The sequence below is a fragment of the Lycorma delicatula genome, chromosome 4, assembly GCF_047948215.1.
Source record: "Lycorma delicatula isolate Av1 chromosome 4, ASM4794821v1, whole genome shotgun sequence".
NCBI lineage: Eukaryota > Metazoa > Arthropoda > Insecta > Hemiptera > Fulgoridae > Lycorma > Lycorma delicatula.
Window position 1 is genome coordinate 8,888,452 of NC_134458.1, and position 15,378 is coordinate 8,903,829.

At 31.2% G+C, this 15,378-nt stretch overlaps 1 protein-coding gene across 2 annotated transcripts in view; it reads right to left on the reverse strand.

The window, feature by feature from the left end:
- Nucleotides 1-1,451: 1,451 nt before the first annotated feature.
- Nucleotides 1,452-15,378, reverse strand: part of LOC142323089 (ER degradation-enhancing alpha-mannosidase-like protein 1) — a 52,738-nt gene continuing 38,811 nt past the window's right edge. Inside the window, exons 8-10 of one of the 2 annotated variants that reach the window (XM_075362263.1) lie at nt 13,862-14,032; nt 3,609-3,773; nt 1,452-3,152 (exon numbers count right to left, since the gene is read on the reverse strand). In XM_075362263.1, coding sequence (XP_075218378.1) covers nt 3,057-3,152; nt 3,609-3,773; nt 13,862-14,032 — 432 coding nt within the window. In that variant the 3' untranslated portion in view covers nt 1,452-3,056. The remainder of the gene's footprint in view (nt 3,153-3,608; nt 3,774-13,861; nt 14,033-15,378) is intronic. The other variant, XM_075362264.1, reaches the window with a different exon arrangement.

Sequence of the window (15,378 nt, forward strand, 5' to 3'; positions counted from 1 at the left end):
AAATATACATCTATCAGAACATATATATATATATATACACACATTATATTATTATTATTATTATTATTATTATTATATATATATATATATATATATATATATATATATATACACATTATATTAATCTGATCAACCTAAGTACAGAATTAATAAATTAAATAAAATAGGATGACACCTACCTTATTCCATAATTCATGCAAGAGTGCTTTCGTGAGTTACTCGCATCATCAGTTGCTCCACATAACTTTCTCAAATCATTTGTATCAAATTACATATTAAAAATGAAATTAAAAATCATTTTATATTATATTTAAGATTAAAATTGTTAAAAGATCCTTTTCCAAATTAAAATCAAAACGAAAATAAATTCAATTTTTTTCTTAATTTAAAATTAAAAATTGAATGTTTTATTATGACATAAATAAACAAAGATATAACGTAACATATTTATGTCATAAATATTATGACAATGTTTTAATAAAACATTTAAAAAATAATACACGTACTGCTTCATATGGTTTACATAATTTGTGTAGTATTTATAAAATAAAGTGCAATTATTGTGACCATATTCATATAGGTTAAAACTACTACATCTTTTAAAATTAGATTTGATACACTTTAGATATTATAAAAGTAGAAAATTGGGTTTCTTTAATGTTTCTGATCATCTTATTAATAATACACATTCAATATCCGATATTCATACAAATTTAGAAATACTGGAAATTAAAAAATACAATATTAATACAAATAATAGGGTTTTTGACATTTTAGAAAGATTTTATATATATAAATATAAAAGTAAATTTAATTTGATCAACCTACATACAGAGTATGAGGATGACACAATCATAAAAGCTGCTGCAGATAGCAGCACTTCTTAAGATATTGATAATTCATAATACTTCAACTCTGTTCAAGTACATAACTTTGGCTAGCTAGTCCACATGAATTTCTATTTTGTTTAAATTGTTTATTTTATTTTGTTCTTATTACCGATTATAGTTTTAATTTTTAATTAAATTACTTCATTTTATATATATGCAATTTTTAATTTTAAATTAAAAAAAAATTGAATTTATTTTCGTTTTGATTTTAATTTGGAAAAGGATCTTTTAAAAATTTTAATCTTAAATATAATATAAAATGATTTTTAATTTCATTTTTAATATGTAATTTGATACAAATGATTTGATAAAGTTATGTGGAGCAACTGATGATGCGAGTAACTCACGAAAGCACTCTTGCATGAATTATGGAATAAGGTAGGTGTCATCCTATTTTATTTTATTTATTAATTCTGTACTTAGGTTTATCAGATTAATATAACTTGTATAGTGCAGAAGAATATGATTCTTGAACGGATCGACTTTAGGAGAAAAAATAAAAAAAATATATATATAAATATACACTTATAAATTAATAAAAACAATAATATACATCAAATGTATTTTTTAAAACATTGATTTTATATTTTATTATTATCAACCACTCAATAATTCACATTCGCATCACACAATAAGTTAGCTCACATCAGAATTTAAACAATAATAAACCCCTGAGATCAATTTCACAGTAATTTTCATTAAATCCTATTCAAATATTTTTATAATTAACACTTAAAATTATTATATATTAATGGTAACATTAATTAATAAACAATTTATACTTTAGAAACATATTATGAATAAATATAGTTCTACACCATTCTGAAAATAGTAATAACATTCCCACATCTGAATGATCATAATAATAATGAAATATTTCTTAACTGATAAGTTGTTGCAACATAATATATACAGAAATAGCTTTAATAAAAGATATTCATTTCACTATATACTCATAGAATGAAAGTGAAGTGTATTAAATTAAACCATTATTACCTGCACACAAAACATTAAACAAAAAATATTCACTTATTTTAATAATTATTTAACAGGTGATATTTATTACCCAAATATCATCAGTGAATTATAATGCAATTTTTATCAATTATTCAGAAAGTATCTTAAGATTTATCTAGCTATAAAATAATTGACAATATAAAGAAAATTATATGAATTTTTTAAAGAAAATAAACAAGAAACAGAGACTTGGAATATTACAAAATAATATAATGTAAATGTTGCAGTGCAAAATCTAACAATAGTCTTTTCTCTCCTCTAGAAAAGCACTCCTATATGAATTTATCATTATTAGAAGCTGATTATATACCCAGTAGTGCCACAACACAAATTCAAAAACTTAACAATATCACAAATCCATATATTAGACACTAACTGAAAAAAATTCATGACAAGCTAAACATCAAATGAACTGTGAGAGTGTTTCTGATCAGTACTAAAGTTAATACGAGTCTGAACGAGACAGAGCATGTGCATGAGTGTGTATTCTATGAATTTTAGGGATGGTTGTAGGCTCTTCTGATAAATTATAAGAACTGGGTGTGTTTTGTCTGACTAGAGGAGAGTGATCTGGTGTGCTTGTGAAATGATTGTAAAATTTTGTAATTAAAGCTCTTATGAAATATGTCTTTGCCTTGTTTAATCTTTCATAATATAAACAGATAATCCAATAAGCCAGATCTTCACGTATAAGTGTTATTTTTCATGGGTTTTATAATATTTATAAATGAAATTATCAAAAAATATTATGTCACAAAAATATTTTTTTTTAATCAACTACCTACCACATTCAATATTCAGAAGGTGCATTTCATAAAGCAGCTTGTCATTAATATATTTTGATTCTGATAATGGAAAAATGGTAGTGATCAATTCAATTTTGGTTATATATAAAAAATAAAAGGAATCACTTTCTACCACTTCTATCACAAAATCATATTGCCCTATAATCAAAGTAAATAAAATGATTCTATTAGTATTTTATATTAAAAAAATTAAATTTTAGGTATAAATACAAAATTCAAGTATTACCTCAAGTAATTACTACAATATAATTAAATCACTTAAACATGTTTCTCCATATATATATATATATATATATATCTGTTTATATATATATATATATATCCAAGTCATAATTTATTATGTTTATACAATCTCTATACCCAGTGTTTTACTAATTTGTGTCAAATATCTGCTCTTTAATGGAAGGAAATATTTTCTTTCAGCATTAACAGTTGTACACTAGAACAAAAAATGAGCAATAATAAATATAAATAAGTAAAACAACTACAATTAGAAAGATACTAAGAACTAAAAAAAAATAATTACCGCTTAAAACAACAATTCAAGAAATTACTTTGTTACCAATATCTTGATAGTTGGGTACACATGTTAATAAAATGAAATATAATTTATTGATGGGAATTGTCATGAAATTCACGCCTATTAGTAATCAGAACATGATAATAATTTTTAATATTATACTTAAATTCCACTTACATTTTCTTACTTTCTATAACAATTTTCATAAAATGAACAATCTAATTTAACTTATAAAAGTTATGATGATTAAATAATTTTAATTTTAACTACATACAAACAAAAAGACAAAAAATAAGGGGGGAAAAAAGACAAATTTAACTCATTTTATGAGGGGTTCATAATACAGAAAAGAATATGTTTAATAAGCATACTTACTGATGGTTCTGTAACATTATAGTAAATTAATGATGGACTAATAAACTCATTTCCAAAAGGCCACAGTTTCTTACGGAATCTCCTTTGCAATGAAAATATATGGCCTTCAGTACTAAAGACAAATTTTTCAAAATTACGATTTAAATAATTGTCGGTATCAAATAGCTGGAAAAAAAATAACCAAAGTTCAATCATATAATTTGATACTGCTCAATTTAAAAATCATTATTTTTACCGAATCAAAAAATTTATGCATACTGATTTTGGACTATTTACAAAGATATCTAATAAAATGTCATTTTATGAACCAAACAGATGATAAAGTAAATGAAATAACAGGCTGATCAGAGGCTAAACATATTTCAAGTGATCCAACCTAGATTTTTGAAAAACCCATGACTTTGAAATATATCAAATCACACTTTTAACATTCTTCTCTAACACGCATTGCAAAATTATTTTATATTCTATTCCTTTCCATTTATTTATCAGTATTCATCTAACATGCAATAATATAACACTCCATACTAATATTTAAAAGGGCTTCTTTCAGATTCCTAATCCTATGTTTAATGCTATACTTTCTACAATAAAAGAAAAAAAATGAATTTGAGGTGCTATCATTTTCATAATTTAGAGGTTTTATAATTTTTGATCAATTTTTTTTTTTTATTCAATATGATGTTTAGGCAAAATTTTGTGGATACATCAAAACTATCAGATCTCTGGGTTAGATTCTATTTAAGAAGAGTCACCAGAAAATAAAAGAATCATGCCAGACTTCTTCAAGTAAAAGCATAGAATATTAAGACTTGGATTAGAAATGGTAGGATACATAATTAGATTGAGAAGTGGATACAATGCGGTTAGAAGTTTATGGAATTAACAATGAAGAAGCTTAAAAAAAGTAGAATTTTGGTCAAGATGTTTAAAACAATAAAATGAGATCGGATAATGGAAATGCGGTGTATGAATGATGAGGAGTAAGAACACAGGATAACATGTGCACTAAAAAACCACATTAAAAAATACATTTTAATCACAACACATTTCAAGCCCAAATTGATAGCACTACATCAGATTTATTCACAAACTTCTTTAACAGAAACTGTGAGTCAGCTAGCACAGAGAATTTATTTATCTTTTATTATTGAAGCACAGATTAACTTCTACATACTCTAATGAGAAAGATGAGGAGAATAAACAAGACTGGTGGGCCATATATATTATAGCAACCTGATAAATGAACTCTGCTGTAGAAGGAAAGAGGGTAAAAACAAAAATTAGAAGAATATATGATAAATAAAATGCAAGATGATATGTTGAGATTGTAACAAATAGAAAAAAATTGGGGAAGTACTTCAAATGAATGATGACAAAAATAAACTAAATTAAACCTTCTTTTTAACAAGTTCTAATCAAGAATTTATTTAACTTAATCAGACGTGAATCTTTCTACAAAATAGTAGGCCTTGTTTTTTTTATATTTTTTTTTTATAAGTATGCATGCCTATGTACAGTTAACATTTCATTGAGTTAAAATACAGCAAACTCTCTATTAAATATATCTGCTTCTTTAAAAAATGTTTCTAGAATAGATACGGGCAACTGTTTTACAAATAATATTAAATTTTCTCAAGTAGGCAAAATTAAATCCCAGTCCACTTACACAACAAAAAAATTATTTCAATGAACTTTATTTTTTTCAAATTTAGTTAGTTATATTATCAACAAAGACAAAACCTCAATCACCCTGCCAAACTGTTGAACACTGTAAAAAAAGCATTTATACAGTTGAAATCAATGTCAACAGAGGGAAGAATATTATTTGAGAATGACTTTTAACTTACAGCAGCAATTTTAAACAAGGTACACTTTCAAACTTATGTGGATGAGTGTAACTCCTTTCTGTTTCTGACTTGAAACTTTCAGGATGGATTTGACTGCCAAAGTTAGAAAAGTTTCAGGGTCTATCTAAATGGGTGGGCAAGAAACATATCATTTATATTAAGTAAGAAAAATACTATTTTTAGATACTCTTCTTTTGATGTAAGAAATGTTCAAACACTGTCTACATTCAATAAAACAGTTTCAAAGAATATATATTTACCATATGCTAAATTATGGTAAGTATATATAAAAATACAAATAAAATAGTTAACAGTAGTGAAAATAATAATATATCTTTTAAACCAATAAATTATTTAGCAAAATATCTAAATGATAATAAAATTACATCATAAGATAGATTTAATAGTAACAGGAGTTTATAAAATTAATCGTAATGTCTGTAAAAAGCTATACATTAATAAAATTAATAGGACCTTTAGACAGAGATTTTTAGAACACTTAAGAGCATACAAAAATTTAAGAAAGAATTTTTCTAATGTTGCTGATCATCCATTACAGATTACTAATAAATATGGAAATTAATTTAGAAATATAAACATAAATACACATTTATGAACAAACAATAAATTTTGAAAGTGATGAATCATTTAAATTGACACAACATTTTAATAGCTAACTTAACTGTAATCAGTATTCACTTGTTCATAACAAATATCAGTTTTAATATATAGAAAAGGTAATGGATTGCCTGATATAATATTTTAATGATAATTAATATAAGGCTTCAAAAAGTGCTTCTTTTTTTGTAAACTGTTAAGTTTATATCGAGCTTGATATTAATTTGGTTTGTACATGGGTGGTTTTTGGAAGTTATTAATTACAAAACACTGGACAAAATGTTTACAAATATGTATGTATTAATAAACTATACACACATCAATTAAATTTTTATTAGATCATGTTTGAAAAAATAATTAATATTTCATAAAGATAATTTTACAGGTGTGCAGGAAGTCCCTTTATGCTAGTTATGAAATTATTAGGATAAGTGCAGCTTACCTTCTATGGATCGAAAACATCTGTGTGGATTCCACAATGTTTAAAGTACAGCTGTATGTGCCTCCATGTCCAGTTGTTCATCCGCAACAGCATATCAGGGGTGATCATTTCACATGCTGGTCGAACAGCATCTTAGAGCTGCTCATAGCTGTATTTGCACTTTCGGATCTCTTCTTTTACAAAACAGCACAGTCCATTCTCAGGTGCATCAAGGTCAGGGCTTCTTGCTGGCTAAGGCAATGGAGCCAGTAATTCTTTTGACCCACATCCGATCCAGTGACTCAGAAAAATTTTATTGAGGCATCTGTGGACATTCAAAGCAAAATGTGCTGGAGCACTGTCTTGCTGAAACATAATGTTGTCAGTGACCTCTTTTGCTGTTAATTCTGGAAGCAACCACTCGTTGATCATTCTTAGATAACCGTGTCGATTGCGAACTGCATCATCAAAGACATTCAACTGTCATTCCAGTCCAAATCATAACATGAGGAGGATGGTGTTTGATTTTCTCAAAAAAGTGAGGATTGTCTTTTACTAAGAAAAAACTTTTTGGTTATGAGCTTCGATAAATTGCACACTCGTCTGATAACATGACGTTCTTTTTATTACTTGCTCTGAGACAGCATACAAACAATAATCGATACGCATAAACACATCAATCAAGGTCGTCACTCAAATCATTAACTGTGGTTGGATGAAAACATTTAACTTTCAAGTCCTTCTACATATGATCTTGCACTGTTAATCTTGGAATGCCTAACTGCAAAATGTTTGCAGGTTGATTTCATCAGTGATCATTAAATCAATGCCTCCACAGATACACACATCTCAACTTGAATGCTTGGCCTCCCACTGTGAGGCACATCAAGAACACTTTCAGTTACAAAACCCTTCTTCTCCCATGACAGTAACATTTGCCGTGATGGTGATGATTTCCCAGAATGCACAAAGTTATACATAATGTTCTCCAATGTTTTACCAATGTGGGCATTCGTGGACCCACAAACAAGTTAACAAATGCTCTTCGACAGTGAATGCACTCGTATCCTCCTTCATTCCACACTCGCTACAACCCACCACGAGTGAACACATCAGACAATCCCCACCATGGCTAATCCTCTGCACCTTTCCCAGCCACAATGAGTGACATCAGTGGTGAGAACTGGTAGCAGTAGAGCCCAATAAAGCTGAGATTATTAGTGTAAAGGGACTTCCTACCACCCCATACATTGAGGACAAAGGAAACATGTTTCCAGGCTATAAAATTTAACATTATTAGAAGTTCCAATCTGTAGGGTAAAGGGAAAAGTATTTGACAAGAAAAAAAAGATTTATTAATTGGAAACAGCATTGAAAGTATTAAAAATAAACCAGATGTTCAAATCACTTGGCTCATTATAACTAAAGTATTAGCTAATAACTATAGTCCAAGTGGTATCTGTTTTAAAATGGGTATGTTTGGACTTTTTCTATATGATTGCTAATTTTTGCTTCAATGTTTCCGGAATATTATCAGAAATAATTATTTTGTTATGTGCCAGTTGAAAAATTGCAAAAATATAATTTTTTTTCTCCTATTTTCCTAGATAACCTGATCAACTTTATTGTAGAGAAAAGAACAAAAGTGAAAAAAGTTTTGTTATTAAATTTAACACACATCGGTTGCAAATCGAAAAATACATTATTATTGATGCAAAAATAGCAATAATTGCAAAAAAATGAAAAAAAAACAAGATTTTTTGAGTACTTATATTATAGGTAGGAAATTCAGATTTTGTCTCAGAACTTTTTGATATGATAAAGCAACACACCAAATTTCAACAAAATCAGTCTAACAATTTTTGCACAATAATTTTGCATTACAGATTTTAAAAAAATGCAATTTTTCCAAATTGTGTAGCCTGAAATAAAGTCTCTAGATAACTGAAAATTTAATCACATATAAAAGAACACTCAAACTTTCAAACGCATTTTGAAAAATTTAAATCAGTTAATTAGAAAAGCCTTTTTTTCTCTCTCTTTTTTTTTAGAGGTAGAGGAACCCTATTTACGGGCACCTAAGCAGTGTCGGACTCGCTAACAGGTTCCACCAGTTATAATCAAGGGGCACATGTATACCTGTGCACTACTGACTAAACCTCCACCCCTGGCTTCCTCCTTCTTGGGATTGCTTATAAAAACATTTCATCAGAAGAAGGAGGCCTGCACACACAGTCATAACAAACCAACAAAGGTCACACACCACACAAACAACACCGCTGGAAGCAACACATACAGGACATCAAATACAAACACCGACAACTTCAAACAAGAACCCTGCAGAAAACAGGACAAAGCTTCTAACATCCACAACACCCACACACCAGTCAAGACAGAAAACTCAAATAGTCATACCACTGACCAGTGACCACCATCAGATGCACAAGCAGTGTCCCAGGCCTCATCGCACCCAGGCAACCCCCTACACAGGAGGGGGGGGGAGTCCCTAGGCACTCAGCCAAGAACCTGTCTGTCCCTGCACCCTCCGGCGCCATTCTCCTCTGCAGGACTTCTCATATAATTGTAGCTTCCTCATGACCATCCTGATGAATCTTTCCACAGTCTTCCATTGTGCCTCACCTTATAATAGGATTCATAGGGTATCTTCAGGGCGAAACATGTGCTCACGTCTCGCGTTGCCAAACATCTCTCTACGCTCTATGATGAATTGTGGGCACAGAAAGAATACGTGTTGGGGGGTCTCTCCCACCTCCCACTCTGGACAATCTCCAGATAGGTCAAGCTTGAATCTATGCAAATAAGACCTGAATCCCCATGACCCAACAGGAATTGTATTAACTCAAAATTCAACATGCCATGGGCCCTCCGGCACCAACCCCTGATGTCCCCAATAAGGTGGTGGGTCCACCTACCCTTGGTAGCCCAGTCCCACCACTCCTGCCAATCTCTGTAGATCTGTTCACGATCTTTTCTAGTTCTTTAGCAGAACACTTCGTTTCCTCTAATGGGAGTGTTCTCAGTTCCTTAAATCTGCTATGCCGCATTATCAACAAGTCTACAGGCAGGAATCCAGCAATCACCTCTACCGCCTCCCTGGACACCATCCTATGGTCCTATAGGTGGCTGCTACTCTGATGTCAGTCCTCCTATGGATGGATTCCAATTTATCCCTGTACTTGGCAAATCTAACAATGCCTGCCCACAACTTGGCGCCATATAGCAGGACTGAATAGACCACACTAGTAAGTAGTTTCCTCTGATATTGGGTGGGTCCTCTTATATTTGGGTGTAGACTAACAATAAGCCTCCTCATTTTCTCTGCCTTCTCACAAGCCAGGAGTATGTGAGTATTAAATCTGTCTGGAGTCAACCCAAATTCCCAAGTATTTTGTAGTCATCTGAGACACAATTTCTCTGCTATCAAGGATCAGATGTAAAGTTGGCCTCCTCCTGACAGCAGCAGAGATCACCACCATCTCCCTCTTTTCAGGAGCCAACTTCAGTCCTATCCCAGCCATCTATTCACTAATCCTTACGTACGACTCAGTTATCTTGCCTACAGCCTCATACCTTGTTTACACCTCTACTAGCAAACTATACCATCAGCATAGCCAAATAATTTAACCAATTGTGGGAGAACAACCCGAAACACTCCATTATAAGCCATGTTCCAGAGGGTCGGTCCAAGGACTGACTCCTGTGGCACCCCTCTATCGAGGTTCTTCTCAACATACCCATCATGTAGTCTAAAGATCATCTGACGTCCGATGAGGTAATTTCGCACCATCCATTGCAGGTAAGAAGGGACACTAAGGTCCTCCATTGCTCCCATAGTTGTTGAGTGGCAGATGCAATTAAATTATGCAAATTAAAAGTTTTGTATGTCCAGTGTGACTAGGACGCAGATCTCATCATCACCTCTCCTCAAGGCTCTTCCCGACAAGTCGCAGACAGCAGCCACAGCATCAAGGCAGACTTACCCCTACGAAATACATACTGATTCGCAGAGAGCCCGCCCTGCTCTTCCAGTACACCAACTATCCTTTGCTGAAGCATATGTTCCAGCACCTTCGCTAGCGCATCGATCACAGCAAGCAGCCGGTACAAGGGAAGTGCCAAATCCCTCCCTGGTTTAGGAACTAGCACCAGCCACTGATGCTTCTATTTGCCAAGAAAAACTGTCTCTTTAAGACAGGCATTGTATGTCTCTAAAAATGCCTCTGGCTCAGCCCGAGCCACTACCTTGATAACAATATAAGGCAGAAGATCCGGGCCAGGCACCCTGGCCGACGATATTTGTGTGATCGCCGCCCCCAGTTCTGCATTGGTAAACAGCGGTGTAGTTCCAGCCGCGCCTCTAACCTCTGGGAGTATTTCGTCCTCCGAGAGGAAGGGCCCATCAACTATGTTCAGCACTTCTTCTGAACACATCATAACTGTAGCCTGGGTCTTAGTGCTTTCTTCACTAGAACCGCATAGGGCCTTCTCCACGGGTCCGTCTCCACCTCCTCAATTAGTTTAGGCCCAACATTTTCTCTTGACTGTATTTTGATTCGTTAATTATCTCCAGAGATAAAACCGATCAGAGTTGACCGCCATTTACAATGAAAATAAAAGTGTGGTAGGGCTGTTTTTTGACAAATACTTTATCTTTCCGAGTACTTTCCAGGTGCAGATTTTCCATTCTTGTGCTCATGTGCAACTTAGACAAAATGTTGATTGAAAATACTCAGGCTACAAGAAAAATGCATGGGTGGTGGTGATGAGGGTAGTTAAAACGCTTGGCCGCTCTGGCCAGTTCAAGATTGAATTCACATATTCAAAATAGCGATGTGCTCTCAAAATGTAATTATCTCTGCATCTAGTGAATGAATTTACAGTTTTTTTTCTAAAAGATGTGCCTTTCAGAGTACTTTTAAGCTGTACTTTTTAAAATTAATAAAGATAAAAATTTGTGAAGCTATTCAATTTCTTTAAAGTGAAAAAATTCTCAATAAATTTTTTTGGCAGTTATTGCTATTTTTGCATCAATAATAACATATTTTTCAATCTGCAACCGATGATATTGTGTGTAAAATTTAATAACAAAACTTTTTTCTTTCTTGATATTTTCTCTAAAATGAAGAGTTATCGAGGGAATAGGAGAAAAATTGATATTTTGAAATTTTTTTTACATTTTGTTTAATAAAAATGTAAGCACACCTTTTACAACTGGAGCATAACAAAATAATAATTTCTGATAATATTCCAGATGCATTAAAGAAAAAATTAGCGATCATATAGAAAAATTCCAACCCAAAACAGATACTGTCTGGACTACTATAACTTATACAAAAGAGATATGAAGTTATACAAACTTTTCAGAGAAGACTGAAAATTTACTCATAGATATTATTATACCTAATGAGAATATTTTAACTATAAATCTGGTTGGTTCTGTGATACCTGGAACATCGATCTCTGATGTGAAGGAAGGATATTAAGTAGAATTAGCAAAAGGCATGTTCAACTGAAAACCATTAGTAATTGATTCCCAAAGATTGCTAATGTTTAACAATTGAGTTTATATTCAACACTGTTGGCATTTTTTTTTTTTTTGGTAATATATTTGAAAAAAGGACGTTGCACAACTTATAAGGGAAATTACTGACACAACATGAAGTTTTCAAATATCATCAAATTATGATTTACATTTTCAAGAATTTTTTCGGCGATATATTCTAATAATAAAATAATTTTTGATAGAGGGATGATAATTATTGAGATATGCTGGGAACTATACATGTTTTATGGAGAATGTACGTAAATGACATAATTTAGATTATTAGAAGCAATTTTTGACAGAAGTAGCTTTTTGGAAAAATTAATTCATTCTGAGAATTCTTATGGATACAGAAGGAACCAACAATCACATTAAAAAAGAAAAATAAAATCCATGAGAGTGGGCTCTCATGACATGTAAAACCTAAAAAAAAATCTTAAATTACTCCATAAAATAACACTTGTATGAAAAATAATGTAATATCTACTAAGAGCTCACAACTCAAATCACCATTTAGGGCAACTCAGAAATGGTATGTCACACTATTTATTCAACAAAGGCTTGGCAAAAGTTTCCGGCACTGACATAATAAACTCTGTGCAGAAAGAGCGTCAGAAGGGCGGATTTCCAGTTTCAGTTAAGAAAGAAAGGATGGATGTTGCACTGCTGTAATGTGCAACATAATTTCTGAAAATAATATTGCTTTTGGTGTTTTTTTTTTAATTTCATGTTATGTTACTATCATGTGTTTTTTTATAATACCGTGTAGTGTTCCAATAAATACAATATACTTGTATATTTGTTTTTTTCTTCCTACTTTTCACATAGTTGTTGAGTTGTGACTGCATCAATTGCTTAACTCTGCTATTTGCCAACAACTCACTTTGATACTGTTACCCATAATTTGTGTGGTTTTGGAGCTGTGCTTACAAAAAAGAAAAAGTTCAAATTGTCCCAAAATGATTAAAACTTCAAAACAATTTTTGGACAAACTCTTTTCCATCATACTAGATCAGTTTGAATTATTGAGAAACTAAAGTACAACAGTGAAACTACCTTGCTCTTGGCAGTGCTAACAAAAATTTAATTTTGGCTTTCAAACATGTCACCCTTCAAGTTACAACACGAAAACCTTGAAAACACACCCAAAAACCCACTTTTTTGTCTCAACTCTGGACCATGTGAACCACTTCACTTGAAAATTAATAGGATTCTATTTCTACTAGTTTTTCATCATTCTATCAATATTCATCAAAATCTGTAAAAAATTGCACCCATTAGAATCAAAAAAGCTGAAAAATAACCAAAAACCTTGTTTTTTTTCCTCTAACTCTGGTTGCTGTGAACCGATTTGCTTGAAAATTGATAGGGCTCTATTCCCAATAGGTTTAAATCACCCCACCAAGCTTCATTAAAATTAAGATTTCCATTCAGAAGAATGGACAAAAAAATCTTATATCTACATACACCAGATCTGTTCTAGCAGGGTGCTTTTTCCTCTACTTACAGCCGTACATCATCTCCCCTTCGCAAGTACCTTGCTATAACTGCTCGGCTATACATATGAATAAAAACATTGCAGACTGTGTTCAAGAGACTCCAAAACGTTGGTTCCAATTGGTCCCCTCTCTCCCCTTAGAAAATCTGACAGGGTGCAGTAGCGATTTCTACAAATTCTTCAGAAATCCGCTAACAAAATAAATTAAATCCCATTTTACCTTAAAATCAATAGAGAATTCATCAATGTGATACTTAAAAGTTATAGGATAATACATTGATGTAAGAATAAAATGATAATTACCAAATACAGATATTTTGTAGTTTCACTAAGAAAGAAACTTTCCATTCTATCTTCTAAACTCATATCATTTACACTATGTACAGTAGCAAATCCACAATGTGTACGAGTAAACCGGTTTAGGCTCTGAAGAATTTCATATCCAACATGAAGATAAAATGGACTTTTTGTAGCCTTCATGAAAATAGAGAAAAAACTAATTATTCAAAAAAAAATAAAAATAAAAAATAAAAAAAAATAAAAAATCAAGAAATATTTTCTAAACAGTTTTGTAACATGTTCTATGTATAAACCGTTTTCTCTATAGTAATCAATGTACATAATGTAGTATTGACTTTCAATTGAAGGGGTACATTAATTTGTTGCTTTATGCTGCCTGTGAAGGAAGTAAAGCATCCAAGGTACAAGACATACTAGTCAGAATTGTTTCCTTAACAAATGATATTCATTAAACAGTCAGCACTGTGGTACATAGAATGAAGATGTCACTTACAGAGCTAAAGATCTCCTGCATTCTAGCAAGATCTATATACCATTACAGAACAGAATGTTTGGCTCAGCGAACCAGACAGGAAACCACTTAACTCATTTTACACTTAAGCCTGGCATGGGATGCTTTTCACCTTAGGAATGCCTAAGTGGAAGTGAATTGTATCTTAAATAAGGTTGCCTACAATCTTTAAGGTTATAGTAGCTAACACAGCACAACATAAATTATCATATATATTTTGTAATTGCCGTAGAGTTCCATAATTTGATATATTAAAATATTATATTGAAATTTTAGATCAAATTACGTCGATTTAATCGGTTATAGAGATAAGCAAGTATTAGCATTTTATTGTACTAGTAATTACTAGAACATGCTTCATTGAAGTAAGTCTACATTTTCATTAAAAAAAAAAAAAATGTTGTGTGTAATTATTAATTAAAAAAATGATAGTAAAGTAAACGAATAAATTACATGCAGTACATAATTAGATAATAAAAGGCTCCTCTTGAACAAATAATGTTTATATCAAACAAAAAACAAAAGTGAAATTTAATACAGCTTTGTGGGAAAAATCACTTATAATTTTTTATTGCAGATTAATGATTTCTGTTATGTCTTTTGAACCTGAATTAATAAAATATTCTGGGTGTTGGAATTTTGTTTTCTGTCATCTACCTATTACAACTATTAAAATTAAACTGATTATTACATAAAACATTATGTTTTACTTCCAAATGTGAAATAATGTCCTCTTCAACAGTTTCAGTACTTTCTTATGCTTCTTTACATATATTGTTGTAATTTCAATGTATGATTCAATTTGAAAACTATTTTCTGCTCCAACATTGATCCATTTCTCACATTTGCTTTAATTCAACTTTACAATAAACATTTTTCATTATTTCTATTACATGATATATTTCTGTTTAAATTTGTTGATCGGCATGACAAAGCAAAACACTTTTTAAAATACTTAAATAATTTTCATGATTAGTTTTAAAAATGAATGGAAATTGTACTTCCAGAA